The sequence below is a fragment of the Anopheles stephensi genome, chromosome 2, assembly GCF_013141755.1.
Source record: "Anopheles stephensi strain Indian chromosome 2, UCI_ANSTEP_V1.0, whole genome shotgun sequence".
NCBI classification, from domain to species: Eukaryota; Metazoa; Arthropoda; class Insecta; order Diptera; family Culicidae; genus Anopheles; species Anopheles stephensi.
Window position 1 is genome coordinate 27,336,650 of NC_050202.1, and position 13,579 is coordinate 27,350,228.

The 13,579-nt window shown below is 47.8% G+C and overlaps 6 protein-coding genes across 7 annotated transcripts; 5 read left to right on the forward strand and 1 right to left on the reverse strand.

The window, feature by feature from the left end:
- The first annotated feature begins 100 nt into the window (after positions 1-100).
- LOC118506017 (serine/arginine-rich splicing factor 1A) lies at positions 101-3,928 on the forward strand. 2 transcript variants are annotated; one of them, XM_036042604.1, is made up of 5 exons: positions 105-392; positions 467-836; positions 950-1,020; positions 1,094-1,218; positions 2,206-3,928. In XM_036042604.1, the coding sequence occupies exons 1-4, from the start codon at positions 226-228 to the stop codon at positions 1,182-1,184; spliced, it is 699 nt and encodes a 232-aa protein (XP_035898497.1). In that variant the 5' UTR covers positions 105-225; the 3' UTR covers positions 1,185-1,218; positions 2,206-3,928. The 2 variants fall into 2 exon arrangements, with proteins under 2 accessions (XP_035898496.1, XP_035898497.1); XM_036042603.1 differs by lacking the exon at positions 2,206-3,928 and having other exon boundaries at positions 101-392; positions 1,094-2,181.
- A 97-nt stretch (positions 3,929-4,025) lies between these two features.
- Positions 4,026-5,385, forward strand: LOC118506015 (peroxisome assembly protein 12). The gene is made up of 4 exons (XM_036042601.1): positions 4,026-4,186; positions 4,244-4,737; positions 4,800-5,021; positions 5,108-5,385. Exons 1-4 carry the CDS (start codon positions 4,067-4,069, stop codon positions 5,226-5,228), a joined length of 957 nt encoding a protein of 318 aa, XP_035898494.1. The 5' UTR covers positions 4,026-4,066; the 3' UTR covers positions 5,229-5,385.
- A 74-nt stretch (positions 5,386-5,459) lies between these two features.
- On the forward strand, positions 5,460-6,863 carry LOC118506013 (probable RNA 3'-terminal phosphate cyclase-like protein). The gene is made up of 2 exons (XM_036042599.1): positions 5,460-6,395; positions 6,460-6,863. Exons 1-2 carry the CDS (start codon positions 5,586-5,588, stop codon positions 6,817-6,819), a joined length of 1,170 nt encoding a protein of 389 aa, XP_035898492.1. The 5' UTR covers positions 5,460-5,585; the 3' UTR covers positions 6,820-6,863.
- A 357-nt stretch (positions 6,864-7,220) lies between these two features.
- LOC118506014 (alcohol dehydrogenase class-3) lies at positions 7,221-8,789 on the forward strand. The gene is made up of 2 exons (XM_036042600.1): positions 7,221-7,422; positions 7,515-8,789. The coding sequence occupies exons 1-2, from the start codon at positions 7,402-7,404 to the stop codon at positions 8,625-8,627; spliced, it is 1,134 nt and encodes a 377-aa protein (XP_035898493.1). The 5' UTR covers positions 7,221-7,401; the 3' UTR covers positions 8,628-8,789.
- On the reverse strand, positions 8,745-11,389 carry LOC118506010 (zinc finger protein 16-like). The gene is made up of 2 exons (XM_036042595.1): positions 11,059-11,389; positions 8,745-10,991 (listed from the first exon to the last, which is right to left on the reverse strand). Exons 1-2 carry the CDS (start codon positions 11,221-11,223, stop codon positions 9,096-9,098), a joined length of 2,061 nt encoding a protein of 686 aa, XP_035898488.1. The 5' UTR covers positions 11,224-11,389; the 3' UTR covers positions 8,745-9,095.
- Positions 11,390-11,478: 89 nt separating this feature from the next.
- LOC118506011 (zinc finger protein 567-like) lies at positions 11,479-13,554 on the forward strand. The gene is made up of 4 exons (XM_036042596.1): positions 11,479-11,900; positions 11,964-12,945; positions 13,011-13,130; positions 13,217-13,554. The coding sequence occupies exons 1-4, from the start codon at positions 11,730-11,732 to the stop codon at positions 13,510-13,512; spliced, it is 1,569 nt and encodes a 522-aa protein (XP_035898489.1). The 5' UTR covers positions 11,479-11,729; the 3' UTR covers positions 13,513-13,554.
- The last annotated feature ends 25 nt before the right edge of the window (positions 13,555-13,579 follow it).

Consider the following 13,579-nt stretch of genomic DNA (forward strand, 5'->3'; position numbering starts at 1 on the left):
GGGAACAGGGAAAAGTCACACTTTTTAACGAAACGAAACGTCAAAAGCAATCATCGTTGTGTTTCTTTTTTTTAACGAAAACGTCATCCATCTTCTTTTAACGAAACGAATGTCAAAGCAGACCGACTGAGCGTGTGAAGCGTTCAGTGTGAAAACAGTGTCTCCCCCCTCGTGTTCATTATACTTTTTTCTAGGAACTGTACGGGTAATTGGAAACCCGCAAGCATGTCGCATGGCCGTAACGAGTGCCGGATCTACGTCGGTAATCTGCCGCCCGACATCAGGACCAAGGATATTCAGGATCTGTTCCACAAGTTCGGCAAAGTGACGTTCGTGGATCTGAAAAACCGTCGCGGGCCGCCATTTGCTTTTGTAGAGTTTGAGGATGCACGGTAAAGCGTCACTCTGAAAGTGGTGCTAAAACAAAACGACCGAAAACGTTCACCGGTTTCCTCTTTTTTTGCAGCGACGCTGACGACGCGGTCAAGGCACGCGATGGATACGATTACGACGGCTACCGGTTGCGGGTTGAGTTCCCACGGGGTGGTGGTCCCGGCAGTTACCGCGGTAGCCGCCAAGGTAACAGTGACCGCAGCAGTAGGGGCGATCGTGGAAACCGCGGACCACCGGCACGCCGCTCACAGTTTCGGGTGATGGTAACCGGGCTGCCATCGTCCGGATCGTGGCAGGACCTGAAGGATCATATGCGGGAAGCCGGCGACGTGTGCTTTGCCGATGTTTACAAGGACGGCACGGGAGTGGTGGAGTTTTTAAGGCACGAGGACATGAAGTACGCGATCAAAAAGCTTGACGATTCCCGTTTTCGCTCACACGAGGTAATGAATGGCATGGTGGCAACATTTGTTTGGGTTCGTATGTGTATGGGTCGGCAAGCGGAATGATAATGTGTTTTTTTTTTCTTTATCACAATCGTGTACGTCGAATACAGGGCGAAGTTGCATACATTCATGTGCGGGAAGATTCTGGAAACGATGAAAAACGGGGGGATTACAGAGACAGGTACTTACCGTCGGATGTATATTACTGGTCGTGTGACTAATGCTAATCGTGTCATTTCCGTTCCGTCTTGCAGATCGTACTCGCCGCGCCGTCGAAGGGGTACACCGACCTACTCACCGGTGAAGCGGAGCTTCTCGCGATCTCGCTCCCGTTCCTACAATTGAGCTGGCGGAGGGCTATGCTCCCAAGAAGACTAAAGTAATTAAACGCTAAATCTACTTCTTTCTCCAGTTTTACGCCAATGTACACACACAGACATGCACAATGGCCTTGACAGCAGACTCTGGCGGAAGAGTGATTGGCCATTATTGTTCGATTTTAAGTTTAACATTCATTTTAGCATGCATTTTGTTATTTTTTTTCTTTCTTGCAACACCTCCGAATGATTCGGCCGTGTTCGTTTTAAACTTCTTCTATCCCTCTAATGGTTGCTTTCACAATCAATAGTGTAAGAATAGTTTGTCTTAAACTTGGTATTGATAAAATGTAGCTTAAAAGCTAAGAAAAATTTAATTGCACCCATGCCCAACACTCACACAGCCACACCGACACACACACATACCAACCAACAGCAAGCAATTCAATAATAGACTTTAAACGAACGTTAGGACGCATGGCAGAGGAAGTGCGCAACGCATTCCTTGTGAGCGCAAGGCAAATAAGCTCTGCCTAGAAACTATAAGCAAATACTGTAATAATCAGGGAAAGCGAACCGATGCTGGTAGATGCAATTCGTAGTGTGCTTAATCTAAAGGAAATCCCAATTTCGCGTATATATATACATATGAGTAAGTGTGTGTATATCGGTAGAGCTGTTCGTTCAGCCCGAAGCAAAAACCGTTCTAAATGTAACGTGATTAATTAGTTTGTCGTGCCACCACCACTTACTCAACCGAGCGTGTTTACATTCAAAAGAACGTCGCCCACCGTATTACCGCTTAAAAGAAAAGGGTGATGGTTAAAGAATTGTGGCGAATGGTCAATCTACCAGAATAGTGCATGGCGATATAGAGCGACAGTAGTAGTAAGGACGGAAGATGATGCCTTTTTAAATAGGACGGAATCATATTTCCTTTTTAAATATCGCAACATCGATAAACGTTCAATATGATAAGAAGATCCATGCGATCCCTTGTTTGGAGCAAAGTGAAACTAAACATACTATTTTGTTCTTTTTTCTGACAGGCTCTAGAGGATTGATAGGATGTGATAAATTTGAAAAGAGCGCCTCAGAGGATAGTAATGTACGATGAGGAATAGCAGCGCACTAGCTCATCGATCACGACGGGAGTCGTATCGATTAGTGCCGCCGTGGTCCGACGATTGGTCACCTCTTAAACAGGTCACCTTCGGGGATGATGTGTTAGGAGCGCGCGGTTCGTACGCGCGCACGCACTGGCCCAATGGCATCTACTTGTGGTGGGGTCTGGATAATGAACGACTCGTTCGTTCTGCTCCTGGGTGCATTTTGCAGAAGGAATACTACCATTTGGCTGCCAGCCCGAATGGTATCTGAAGTGTTGTGATCATTTTCAAACGTGTGCTCGTTGGCGCCGTGCTTCTTAGAGAAGTAGAAGATTTTATCAAAACGATAATTTGTCAGGAAATGCACCTGCATGCATCCTGGTGATGAAAGTAATGGGTTTTGTAAAATTTTATCTAATTTCCCTTTTGTTTGGCTTGGCATGATAAATTCAAAACAATCGTGGATGTGCATTTGCGGCACTTAGTTTCCTCGACAAGTGGATGGATTGATGAGTTCTGGACATCGAGGGACTGGCGATGCGATACCATAGGAAGGCAATGGCGGGAAATGTTTGGAGGCGTGGATTTGGAATTAGTTTTGCATTGTGATTTGGACTCGTGGATCACCGTTGGAGACAGGAGATCTCAAGGAAGAGAGGAGGCTGTATTGGTTCTGGAAATAGTTGTGCATTCAAGTGCTGCACCCTTCTCATCATCCACAACCCGGCTGGGCAATGTGTTTTCCCATCGCTGGACAACGAGGGATGTGGATAATAGGATTGTGCGTTATATTCCGGATCGTCGTATCCAACTTTCCGCCAGGTACCCGTTTGTATCTGTAGCCATTGAGCGTGTGGACTGGCATACCCTTGGACCGCATCTGCTTCGCTTGTGCCCATACAATCAAAGCGGGACACAGGCATTTCGAGTATCCATGTCCGCGATTGGAGGATCGACGTTGGAAATGGGATGTGCAATCCTTGGGTAAACACAAACAACTTCTTTTCTTTCCTTACCAATTAACACCAGTTTTACCTTCTTGTAGCATTTAACCAAATTTCATAACCTTCTCTATGTTATACCCTCTGGAATATCTGCTCGCTGTATACTACTTCCTCATTCGCAGCTGTGTGTACCAGAGGATTTAGTCGGGATAAGTGGATCTTTTTCCATCTTTCTGTTCGTCTTCCTTCCCATTGTACAGACTGTTGCGTTCTGCCCATAATGCACATCGCGCTCGATGGTTAAGATAATCAATAGTCGCAATAATAACGCTCTTTCCTCTTTGCCCCCTGGCGAACCGAGCTCAAAGTGCGGAGGAGCGTATGAAATAAGGCGGTGTCTGAGCAGGCGCTGCAATCACGATATAGCAGCACGCTTAGGATCTTTCGATGGTAAGATTGGTTTGGTTGGAAAATCGTCTCCCACTGTGGATAACGAATGCAGATCGGAAAAATGCGCCTCAATCGTAAGTACACCGTACGCGATCATGAAACAAGCCACAGCAATACATTCAACTATATACTCTCTGGATTAATCAGGCACTTAAGTTTGTGTACAGAAACTATATACAACCAACATTAAAGGCAATAGTATGGATAGTGAAGTTTGAGTGCTGGTTAAGCTAATAAAGTAGTAAAGGAGTAAGATTTTAACAAACCAACCATTTTCTGGAGTTTTGGTTTTTTTAAACTGATTGAGAAGAACGAAACATTCCAACGATAACAATGTTGACAGCTGATCTCTTCGTAAACGATAACAATGTTGACAGCTGATGATCTCTGCGTAAACAATCACAAAAATGGCGGCGAGAGGCGCACACATAACGCCGAACGTCGAAGTAAAGCCTTCTTTATTCGAGGTTTTAGCGGCAGATTCACTGAACGGAACATTCTATCCTGCAATTAAACGGGTGGTCGATGTAAGTAAACCGCTTAGCTTTTCATCCCAGTTTCCTACTTAATTGCTCTGTTACTAGTTTTTAGCCACGGTGAAACCTACGGCATTTGGAGGGCTCGTCCGGTATTATGACGAATTTTATTTGCTGTTCAACAGCCTCACCCAGGGGTATTATCTTAAGAATTACGGTGGATCACTGGCGGAAATATTTTACGGACTTGCAAGAACATCGCTGCGCAGCAAAACATTCACCACGCCGGATCGCAACTGGTCGTTCGTAGTGCTGGTGCTGGTGCCGTACATCGTGCGCAAGCTAGAAAAAGCCTGTGACCGGTGGAGGGAGGATTATGAAAACGGAAAACACGTGCCGGCGAACCGTAAGCTGCTGTTCCGATTGCTACCGTATGCAAAGGCATGCTACGAAAGTGTGAAGCTCGTTCACTATGTGTCGTACTTGGCCAACGTTACCCGGACCCATTCGCCTTCGTTGCAAATGTTAAGGCTAGGGTTAACTTACCTTCCAGAACAGGAAGAAAGTTGGTCGTTTAGAGATGCGCTGCACGGGCAAGTGAGGTGAGCAGTGAACTTTGTTTGCTTGCCGGTACTGAGCGATTTAACTCTCCTTTTTGCTGCAGGGTGGCAACAATGTTGAGCTCCGCTCTGTTGCGCTGGTTGGAATTGTCTGCCTTTTTCCTGCAGTTCATCGAGTGGTGGCAGACGGAAGCGAATATCGGTGATCTCTCGAAGCTGCCAATACCGGATGCACCCGAGCCGGACGCCAATGCGGGGAAGTACGCAAACGTGTGTCCCATTTGTCTGCAAAAGCACATCATTCCTACGGCGGTATCCGTTTCTGGGTAATGGTTTTGTAAGCTAAATGGCTATCGTGCGTGGAGTTTGTAACCGTGTTCTTTTTTTGTTCTCTCTCTTTTCATCATTGCAGATATGTTTATTGTTATCGTTGCATTGTTACACATCTGCAGGCCGAAAGCAGATGTCCCGTCACCAAGTATCCTGCCACCATGAACGATTTAATCGGAATTTTTACCGGTGATGATGACTGATTTGTTAATTATGTTTGCATAATGCGTTGCATAGATCAAATGGTTTACGGGGAATTTATTGTAAGGAAAGGAAAAAAATCAAGGGCACAAATGGATAGTCGATAAGGTGGCCAAAAGTCTGGTAAATTGATAAAACATACACACTTCCAAAGATAAAGGCGAATGGCTCTTCCGATGTCAATATTTGAGAAACGAATGCTCACTCTCAACATTTCGTGGTGTGTAAACCGTGCTTAAGAATCATCACAACAAATCCCTGTCATTCAGAATCATTTGACAGTTCCCCTAAACAACAACAGAAACGCGTGCTTGACTAGATTCTGAATTTAACCGGTGTTCGCGCCCAGCTAATCGAAGATGACCTGTGTAGGGAAGGAAAACGGGTGTCTCATATACCATGGGAGTAATTTTCTTAAGCAACGCCTACTGCTATCGACATTAAGCGGAAAAGCGATCGAAGTGCGGGAAATCCGGCCTCAGCGAGAAACTAATCCTGGTCTGCAGGAGTACGAAACGAATCTGCTGCAGCTGCTGGACAAAGTTACCAACGGCACGATTACACGAGTGGACCGCGATGGATGTTCGTTCGTGTATCAACCGGGGCTCCTGTACGGTGGAATAATACATCATGATTGCAGCACTGAGCGTGGCATCGGTTACTATCTGGACATGTTGGTAGCGCTTGGCCCGTTCTGCAAGAAACCACTGCAGGTTACACTGACCGGTGTAACGAACAGCAAGGAGAGCCCGTCGGTAGATCACATCAAGGCTTCTGCACTGCCGGCTCTGAAACGGTTCCTGGTCGTGGACGAAGGCCTTGAGCTGAAAATACTGAAGCGAGGCATTATGCCGGGTGGAGGCGGTGAAATCACATTCCGGTGCCCGGTTCGCAAATCGCTGAAAGCTATCCAGTGTACGAAGCAAACGATGGTTAAGCGCATCCGTGGCACGGCCTACTGTTGCAAAGTAAGTCCCGCAATGGCAAACCGTGCCGTGGAGCACGCGAAAGGCGTGATGCTCAATTTTCTGCCCGACGTCTATATCAACACGGACCAGCACAAGGGCAAGCGGTCGGGCAACAGTCCCGGGTACGGTATCAACCTGGTGGCAGAAACCACCGACGGTACCATGTTTGCTGCGGAAGCTATATGCAAAACCATGGAAGAGGTAATAATGTACTGCACGAAGCTGGAGGGTGTGCTTTATTTGAATGGCTTTCGTTTCGCTACAGCAACAAGGCAATCCATCCATACCGGAGGATCTTGGCCGGGAGGCAGGCATGAAGCTGCTGGATGAGGTGTTCCGCGGCGGTTGCGTAGACTCTACGTTCCAGTGGCTGGTCGCGCTGTACATGGCGTTGGCGCAGAAGGATGTGTCCAAGTTTCTGATTGGGCCCCTGTCACAGTACACCATTCACTTCCTGCAGCATTTGCGGGAATTTTTCGGCATTACTTTTAAGCTGGAGAATGCGAACGGCGAAGAGGGCGAGGAGGGGGACGATCGAGAGGACGAAGAGTTGTCCGGATCGAACAAGGTGATGCTAACCTGTGTCGGTGTGGGGTACAGTAATTTCAGCAAACGTGTTAACTGATCGAAAATGTAAGGATAAATAAATGCGCATTACGCTTAAATGTAGCTCAATTTGTGTTTCGTTTCGTTTTTGTGCTCATCGCGGTACTAGGGACGATTCTCCACCGGCCTTCGCTTTTACGTCGACCGGACGAAGCATGCCATGAAATAACCTTCAACGCTTCACCCTGTTTCGCTTACAGTAAGTTTCAAGCCAACTCGCATGGAACGAGTGCGGTGTACAGTGTGTCCAGTGTTGGTAAAATGCATCAAAACAGCTGATTTTCAGCTACAAAAATAGGACATTCAATAAACACAATCTTCTTAGCGTAAATTGAACTGCAATCGATGCAATTTAAGGAGAACGGTTGGCAAATCAGTCGTTGCACTGTATCCCACCATGTCCGCGAGGCTTTCTTCGGTGCGGTGCAACTGTGTCCGTGTCAAAACGTCAAGCAGTTCGGTAGTTTGTTCTTTTTCTTTGATCATTTCCAACAGTGAAAAATAAAGAAAAACCGGCTTATCATCGTGCTCCGGTTTGATAAGACACATTTTACTAACGGCCGATTCGCATCTGCGGAGTTTGTACGGATAGACGGACACGATGGCTTCAACTGTTGGTCAGGTAAGGAATGGGGCATTGGCTACCGCTTCGCTTCAACCCCATGCCCGGCATGCCGACACGCAACTTAGCCACACTTTTCTCTTGCTGCGCAGGTGATCAAGTGCAAGGCGGCCGTTGCCTGGGAGCCGAAGCAACCGCTCGCGATAGAAACGGTCGAGGTAGCTCCACCCAACGCTGGCGAAGTTCGCATCAAAGTGACCGCATCCGGCGTGTGCCACACGGATGCGTACACGCTCGGTGGGCTGGATTCGGAAGGCATCTTCCCCGTCATCCTTGGACACGAGGGTGCGGGCGTGGTGGAGAGTGTGGGCGAAGGTGTTACCAAGTTCCGGCCGGGTGACCATGTCATTCCGCTGTACATTCCGCAATGCTTCAAGTGCCGGTTCTGCAAGAGCCCGAAAACCAATCTCTGCCCGAAGGTGCGTGCGACCCAGGGCAAGGGAGTGATGCCGGACGGTACGACGCGGTTCACGTGCAACGGGCAGCCTATCTACCACTTCATGGGAACGTCCACGTTTGCCGAGTACACCGTGGTGGCGGAAGTGTCGTTGGCGAAGATTGATGCGAGCGCTGCGCTGGAGAAGGTGTGCCTGCTTGGGTGCGGCATCCCGACCGGCTACGGGGCGGCCCTTAATACCGCCAAGGTAGAGCCCGGCAGCTCCTGTGCTGTGTGGGGTCTGGGTGCGGTTGGGCTTGCGGTCGTTATGGGCTGTAAGGCGGCGGGCGCAACCCGCATCATTGGCGTCGACATTAATCCGGACAAGTTTGCGATCGCGAAACAGTTCGGCTGCACCGAGTTTGTCAATCCGAACGACTTCCAGGAACCGATTCAACAGGTGCTGATTGCGCAAACCGATGGCGGACTGGACTACACGTTCGAGTGTGTCGGCAACGTTAACACGATGCGTGCTGCGCTGGAATCTTGCACGCGGGGCTGGGGAGTGTCGGTGATCGTTGGCGTAGCGGAGGCCGGCAAGGAAATCGCCACCCGTCCGTTCCAGCTGGTAACGGGCCGCACCTGGAAGGGGACGGCCTTCGGTGGATGGAAAAGCGTCGAGAGCGTTCCGAAGCTGGTTGAGCAGTATCTGCGGAAGGAGCTGAAGGTGGACGAGTTCATCACGCACACCATGGGCCTGGACAAGATCAACGACGCGTTTACGCTGATGCACGAAGGCAAAAGCATTCGTTCGGTGGTGCACATGTAGACGGTTGTGTTTGAGATATGACCGCGTCCAGCTCAGGAAACATTGCGCACGGCAAGCCTTCCCCTCCAACTATGCTTCAGAGTCGAATTTTGTAAAAATATTATAACCATTTTGGCATGGGGGAAATGAAGGCTGTTTTATTAAAAAAAACTCTTTGACCAACGCTTTTTATTTGCAAAATTAGCCAGCTACAAGCTATACAAGTAGTGTGGATGAGGAGTGAGCGATCGCCAAGGTTCTCGTCATCCAGAAGATCTCGCGCGTCCATGATGCCTTATCTCAGTTGCCCAAGGCTCATCTACCTCGAAAAATACCCCCTTAATCCAAGCGTCCCGTAAGCCTCATCTGCCTTAATATCTTATCATCGATGGGATCTCATCGTCGGAATTCACGGGCGCTAGAAGAACAGCCCCCCCCCCAAAGCATATAAACCATACTCTTATTGTAGCTCCTCTCCTCGCCAATCGTTCACGAGGCACGTTTAATTTGTTTCCCGCTTCCAGTGGCCGTTCCGGAGCTGCTAGGCTTGAAGTGCGTTTTCTGATGCGATATGAGGTGTTGCTTGCGCGAGAAACATTTGTTACACAGCTTGCAGTGGTACGGTTTCTCGCCGGCGTGCAATCGTGCGTGGGCCGCCAGGATGCGCTTTGCCTTGAACATCTTGTGGCACACGTCGCACTCGTATTTGTTAACATTTTCGTGCGTAAACATGTGGTCCCGAACGTGGCTGTTTGTGCGGAACCGCTTGTCGCACAGCTTGCACGCGTACGGACGATCGTCCGTGTGGATGCGGCAATGGTTGGTAAGGTCGCTTTTCTGTCCGAAACACTTATTACACTCCGTGCACACGTATCTGCGCGAGTGGTTCTTCATGTGCGCTTTGAGTGACTCTGCACTGGCGAGCGTTTTGCCGCACTGTGCACACTGGTAGCATTCATCCGGTGCTTTATCCCCAGCTGTGCAGACTTCCGCCACGCTTTCGTGGCCTGCTTTCAAATGTTTACTTTCGATGTGCCGTGTCATTTGCAGGAAGCTAGCGAAGATCGTACCGCAGCCGTAAATGCAGATGAACGAGTCCTGGTGAAAGTAGAGATGCTGCCGGATGTAGGTTGCGTCCGGAAACTGAACCTTGCATATACCGCAGACATGTATCCGGTGGAGATGGTTGCTCTTCCACAGCAGCTCGACGTCGTCGGTTCTGTCTTCCTCCGCTTCGTGCGCCAGCAAGTGCGGGCGCATTGCATCGAAGCTGTTGGCAACGTGCTTCACGCACCGGCCGCACTGATATTTGTTGCCGACCTTTTTGAACGTCTTAAGCCTCGGAACACATATATCGAGCCCGTTAAGGTAAAACGATTCGTGCTTGTTGAGGTCCGCGCTGTGCACGTACTGCTCGCCCGGTATGGGATTGCAGCTGGTGGCGAAGTGTTCGATGAAGTGTATCTGGGAGATAAATACCGTGTAGCAATCGGAGCAGCGGTAGTACTCGTTCGACTCCAGGCAAAGCTCGAACGTTTCTTTGTGCACTTGAAAATGTTGCTCCAGCCCTGCCGGTCGGCCATACCAGTTGCAGTAGCTGCAGTAAGCCCTTTTGCCCCTTAGTCGATGTGATGGTTGCGTTTGTTCCCCATCGATTGCAGGCCTAGGCAGGCTTAGGTTTCTTTGCATGGATGTTTTCGATGTGTTGCTGGCCACAGGCTCCTTCGATCGTTCGCTTGGCTGCTTTCGATCCGTCTTTATCGGTCGAAGTGTGAAACAATCGTCCGCATTTGTTTCGTTTGCCAGGAGAACCATTTCGTACTTGTTGTCTCCGTCATCATCATCATCCTCTTCATCATCGTCATCACCATCTTCGTCTGCATCGTCAGCAACACTGCCGAAGTTCATCAACGTACATTCGATAGGACTTTCGCGAAAAAGCTCGTTTTCTTCAGATGACTTATCCTCTTCATCATCTATAATTATCGGTGTAATTAAATCGTTCCCATCCTCTTTAACGACTTCGTTAGGCACATTTTTCACATCCATGTTTTCCAGCAGTACATATTGCCCCCCGTCCGTTTGGCAATACATTTCGGCCGTGTGGTTTACGTACTGTGTCCCGACGTCGATTCTAGTTACACTCCCTGGGAATGGGATGCTACCTGGGCCCGGCTTGAAGCATTCTTCCACCCCATCTGTTTGAGCCTCCGCATGCTTGGTTTCGGGTTTTTTCGCGTTCACCGGATGGGAGGGTTGAACGGTAAATATTTCGTACAGAAGTTTGTTCGATTTTTGTGCCGTGCCAACGAAGAGATAAAGATCCCGCAGCTTGCCTTTACACTCCGCGCATACATTGTTGGGAAGTTTTTCATGCTTCACGATCTGCAATACATTGTGGTTGAATGTACTCGTCGGCGATAATTCGATAGTATTGAGGGTATTTGCCTACCTTTTCACCGATCACCAATTCCAGTACGCTCGGAAACGGCACTATGCGTCCATCCAAAATTTCATTACAAAATATCGGTTTAAGCTGCGTTCGATCGGCCGCAGCCAGACAGGTGCGGCATATCTCCTCCGCAGCGATGGTAAGTTCCAGGTCTTGCGTTTCCATCGTGATGTTTCTTTTTTTTCTGCTGAATGTTTATTTTAACCACAGGACAATACTTGTAAAAAACCGCTCACATAATCTGAAAATGCAAAAGTTTTCGTGCTTGCTGCGCTTTTGTATTGTTGTCCCCGTATGTCTGGCAGCCAAAACTGATTCAGCCTAATTTTATGTGGTTTATAGTGGAGTGTTCAACACTGCATTTCTTTCGAACGTCACGAACCGGCACACCGGAAAACACTGATAAGATGAGATTAATATGTTCGGACTCGTTGTTTTCTGCACCAACATACCGACATTGTTGGTGCTTAAGTAAAGTTAATTGTTGCATTGTTTTTGTTATTGCAAAAGTACCGTAAACTTTGAGTAGCATTTGAAAAACCGATTAATTGGCTGCATGGATCAACATAAACAGAGCCATTTTGACATTTCACCAGCGCAAAATTGTAAACAAAGTTATTTTCGCGGAATTTTAGTAAGCAGCAATGTTTTTCAAATAGCGGCACCGAGGAATGGTGAAAATGAGCGAAATTTGCTTGGACATCGATTTGCAAAAAGTGTGCCGCATCTGTTTGTCTCAAACAGACATGAGCGAGCTTCTGTTTAACATGTTTACGGATGCAATTGTGGATGGCACGTTTGTGGCGCTGCGCGAAGTGATCGCGGACTGCATCGGCATACAGGCAAGTGGTGTGGTTCAAAAGAGGTTCAAACCATTATTAACCGACAGGTTTTACTTTCTTTAGGTTACAAACACACCAGAGATGCCGAACAAAATATGCCAAACATGCAAATCGACTGTATTTCAGTTTCACGTCTTTAAACAAAAATGTCGTCGTGCCGAAAGCTTGCTGCAGTCGATGTTTGTGCAAAAGGCAGCCCTCGTTCCTAGGCCAAATGAACATGTTATCGAAGGCAATGAATATGACGTAGAGGATGAAGCGTCGTTAGTGGACGCATCAAATTGTAACCAGCATCTTTCTCTATCGGATGAATATGTTGAAGAAACAATTGAGGAAGAAGTGATAAGCGGTGCCAGTGACGCTGCACAATACGCTCTTGATACGTTCCGGTTGTCCAAAAATCCTAACATCAGTATAGTTTGTGGAGCAGAATCAATTTCCTTACCAGGTTCTCCCTGTTTCGGAAATGAATCATCGCAACTCGAGACTGTTGCTGCTGTTTCTGTTGACACAACCATCGAAATCAATCGTTATGTTTGCGATATATGTGGGAAAGCATTGATCAGTCGATCACGGCTGGCGAAACATATGAAGCTGCACACCGACTCTAAAATCGTACTCGATCATATGCGCTTCTTTTCCTGCAAGTACTGCGAATATGTGTACCTGCGGGAAGAAGATTTGAATGAACACAATTGTCGGTGTGCGGGAAGTGCATGCAATCGAGAAGAAAATGATACAGGCTTGGCGCTTGGCACGGTCAATGTCGGCAGTGGAATCTGTGGAATCTGTGATGCGAGGTTCGAGAATATGTTACACCTGAAACAGCATATCATCACCCATTTGGACAAGTTTCCATGCCCTTTGGAAGCGTGCGGGTGTGAGTATAGCTCACTGGCAAGGCTAAACATTCACATTAGCACCCAGCACGTGGAGTACCTTTCGCCCAACTGTCCCCACTGCAAGGAGGAAATCGACCGGGTCGATCTAAGACAACATGTCCGACTCTTTTGCAAAGCGAAACAATTCGAGTGTACACATTGTGGTAAGTTGTTTTGCTTTATGTTTTTGTTTCTTGAGATCACTGATTGTTACACTGTTTGGTTTCAGATAAGAAATTTCTATCGTGGAAATCATTGTCACAGCATTTGAAGAAACTGCAGCAAGCGTTCCAATGTTCGCAATGTATTAAAACATTTTCCTCGCAGGCATCGTTGAAGTTACACGAGCGTAAGTACAAATAATGAATACGATCGAAGAATATCGTGCTACTCAAGAGGAACAGCTAATAGCTAAACATTTCTGTTTCGTTACAGGTACGCACACTGGGGAACGACCGTATGTATGTACGATCTGCAATAAGTCATATAAATCACCAGGCTTGCGAACGGCGCACATGGACACGCACATTGAAGGGAAAACGTTCAAATGTGACATGTGTGGGAAATGTCTGCAAACGCGTGCCTGCTATCGAAACCACGTGAAACGGCACTTGGAGCAGCGCAATCACGAATGCTTCGTGTGCAGGAAGAAATTTTTCCAAAAGTGTACGCTTCGTGTGCATTTGCAAAAGGTACATAGAGTATCACGCGATGTGCCTGTTGATGTCTAGTAAGGAAATCTGTCTAGGTCAATAAACGTATCGTGCACGGTACATTGCAGTGGTCTTAAAAATTGTT

Bases quoted from the DNA above. Each gene is read 5' to 3' on its own strand.
- LOC118506017 (XM_036042603.1), top strand. From the start codon at position 226: ATGTCGCATGGCCGTAACGAGTGCCGGATCTACGTCGGTAATCTGCCG. The intron at 837-949 runs GTAATGAATGGC...CGTCGAATACAG, and splicing joins CCCGTTTTCGCTCACACGAG to GGCGAAGTTGCATACATTCA. The intron at 1,021-1,093 runs GTACTTACCGTC...TCCGTCTTGCAG, and splicing joins CGGGGGGATTACAGAGACAG to ATCGTACTCGCCGCGCCGTC.
- LOC118506015 (XM_036042601.1), top strand. From the start codon at position 4,067: ATGGCGGCGAGAGGCGCACACATAACGCCGAACGTCGAAGTAAAGCCT. The intron at 4,187-4,243 runs GTAAGTAAACCG...CTCTGTTACTAG, and splicing joins CAATTAAACGGGTGGTCGAT to TTTTTAGCCACGGTGAAACC. The intron at 4,738-4,799 runs GTGAGCAGTGAA...TTTTTGCTGCAG, and splicing joins GCGCTGCACGGGCAAGTGAG to GGTGGCAACAATGTTGAGCT.
- LOC118506013 (XM_036042599.1), top strand. From the start codon at position 5,586: ATGACCTGTGTAGGGAAGGAAAACGGGTGTCTCATATACCATGGGAGT. The intron at 6,396-6,459 runs GTAATAATGTAC...GTTTCGCTACAG, and splicing joins TATGCAAAACCATGGAAGAG to CAACAAGGCAATCCATCCAT.
- LOC118506014 (XM_036042600.1), top strand. From the start codon at position 7,402: ATGGCTTCAACTGTTGGTCAG. The intron at 7,423-7,514 runs GTAAGGAATGGG...CTTGCTGCGCAG, and splicing joins TGGCTTCAACTGTTGGTCAG to GTGATCAAGTGCAAGGCGGC.
- LOC118506010 (XM_036042595.1), bottom strand. From the start codon at position 11,223: ATGGAAACGCAAGACCTGGAACTTACCATCGCTGCGGAGGAGATATGC. The intron at 10,992-11,058 runs GTAGGCAAATAC...AATGTATTGCAG, and splicing joins AATTGGTGATCGGTGAAAAG to ATCGTGAAGCATGAAAAACT.
- LOC118506011 (XM_036042596.1), top strand. From the start codon at position 11,730: ATGGTGAAAATGAGCGAAATTTGCTTGGACATCGATTTGCAAAAAGTG. The intron at 11,901-11,963 runs GCAAGTGGTGTG...TACTTTCTTTAG, and splicing joins CGGACTGCATCGGCATACAG to GTTACAAACACACCAGAGAT. The intron at 12,946-13,010 runs GTAAGTTGTTTT...GTTTGGTTTCAG, and splicing joins ATTCGAGTGTACACATTGTG to ATAAGAAATTTCTATCGTGG.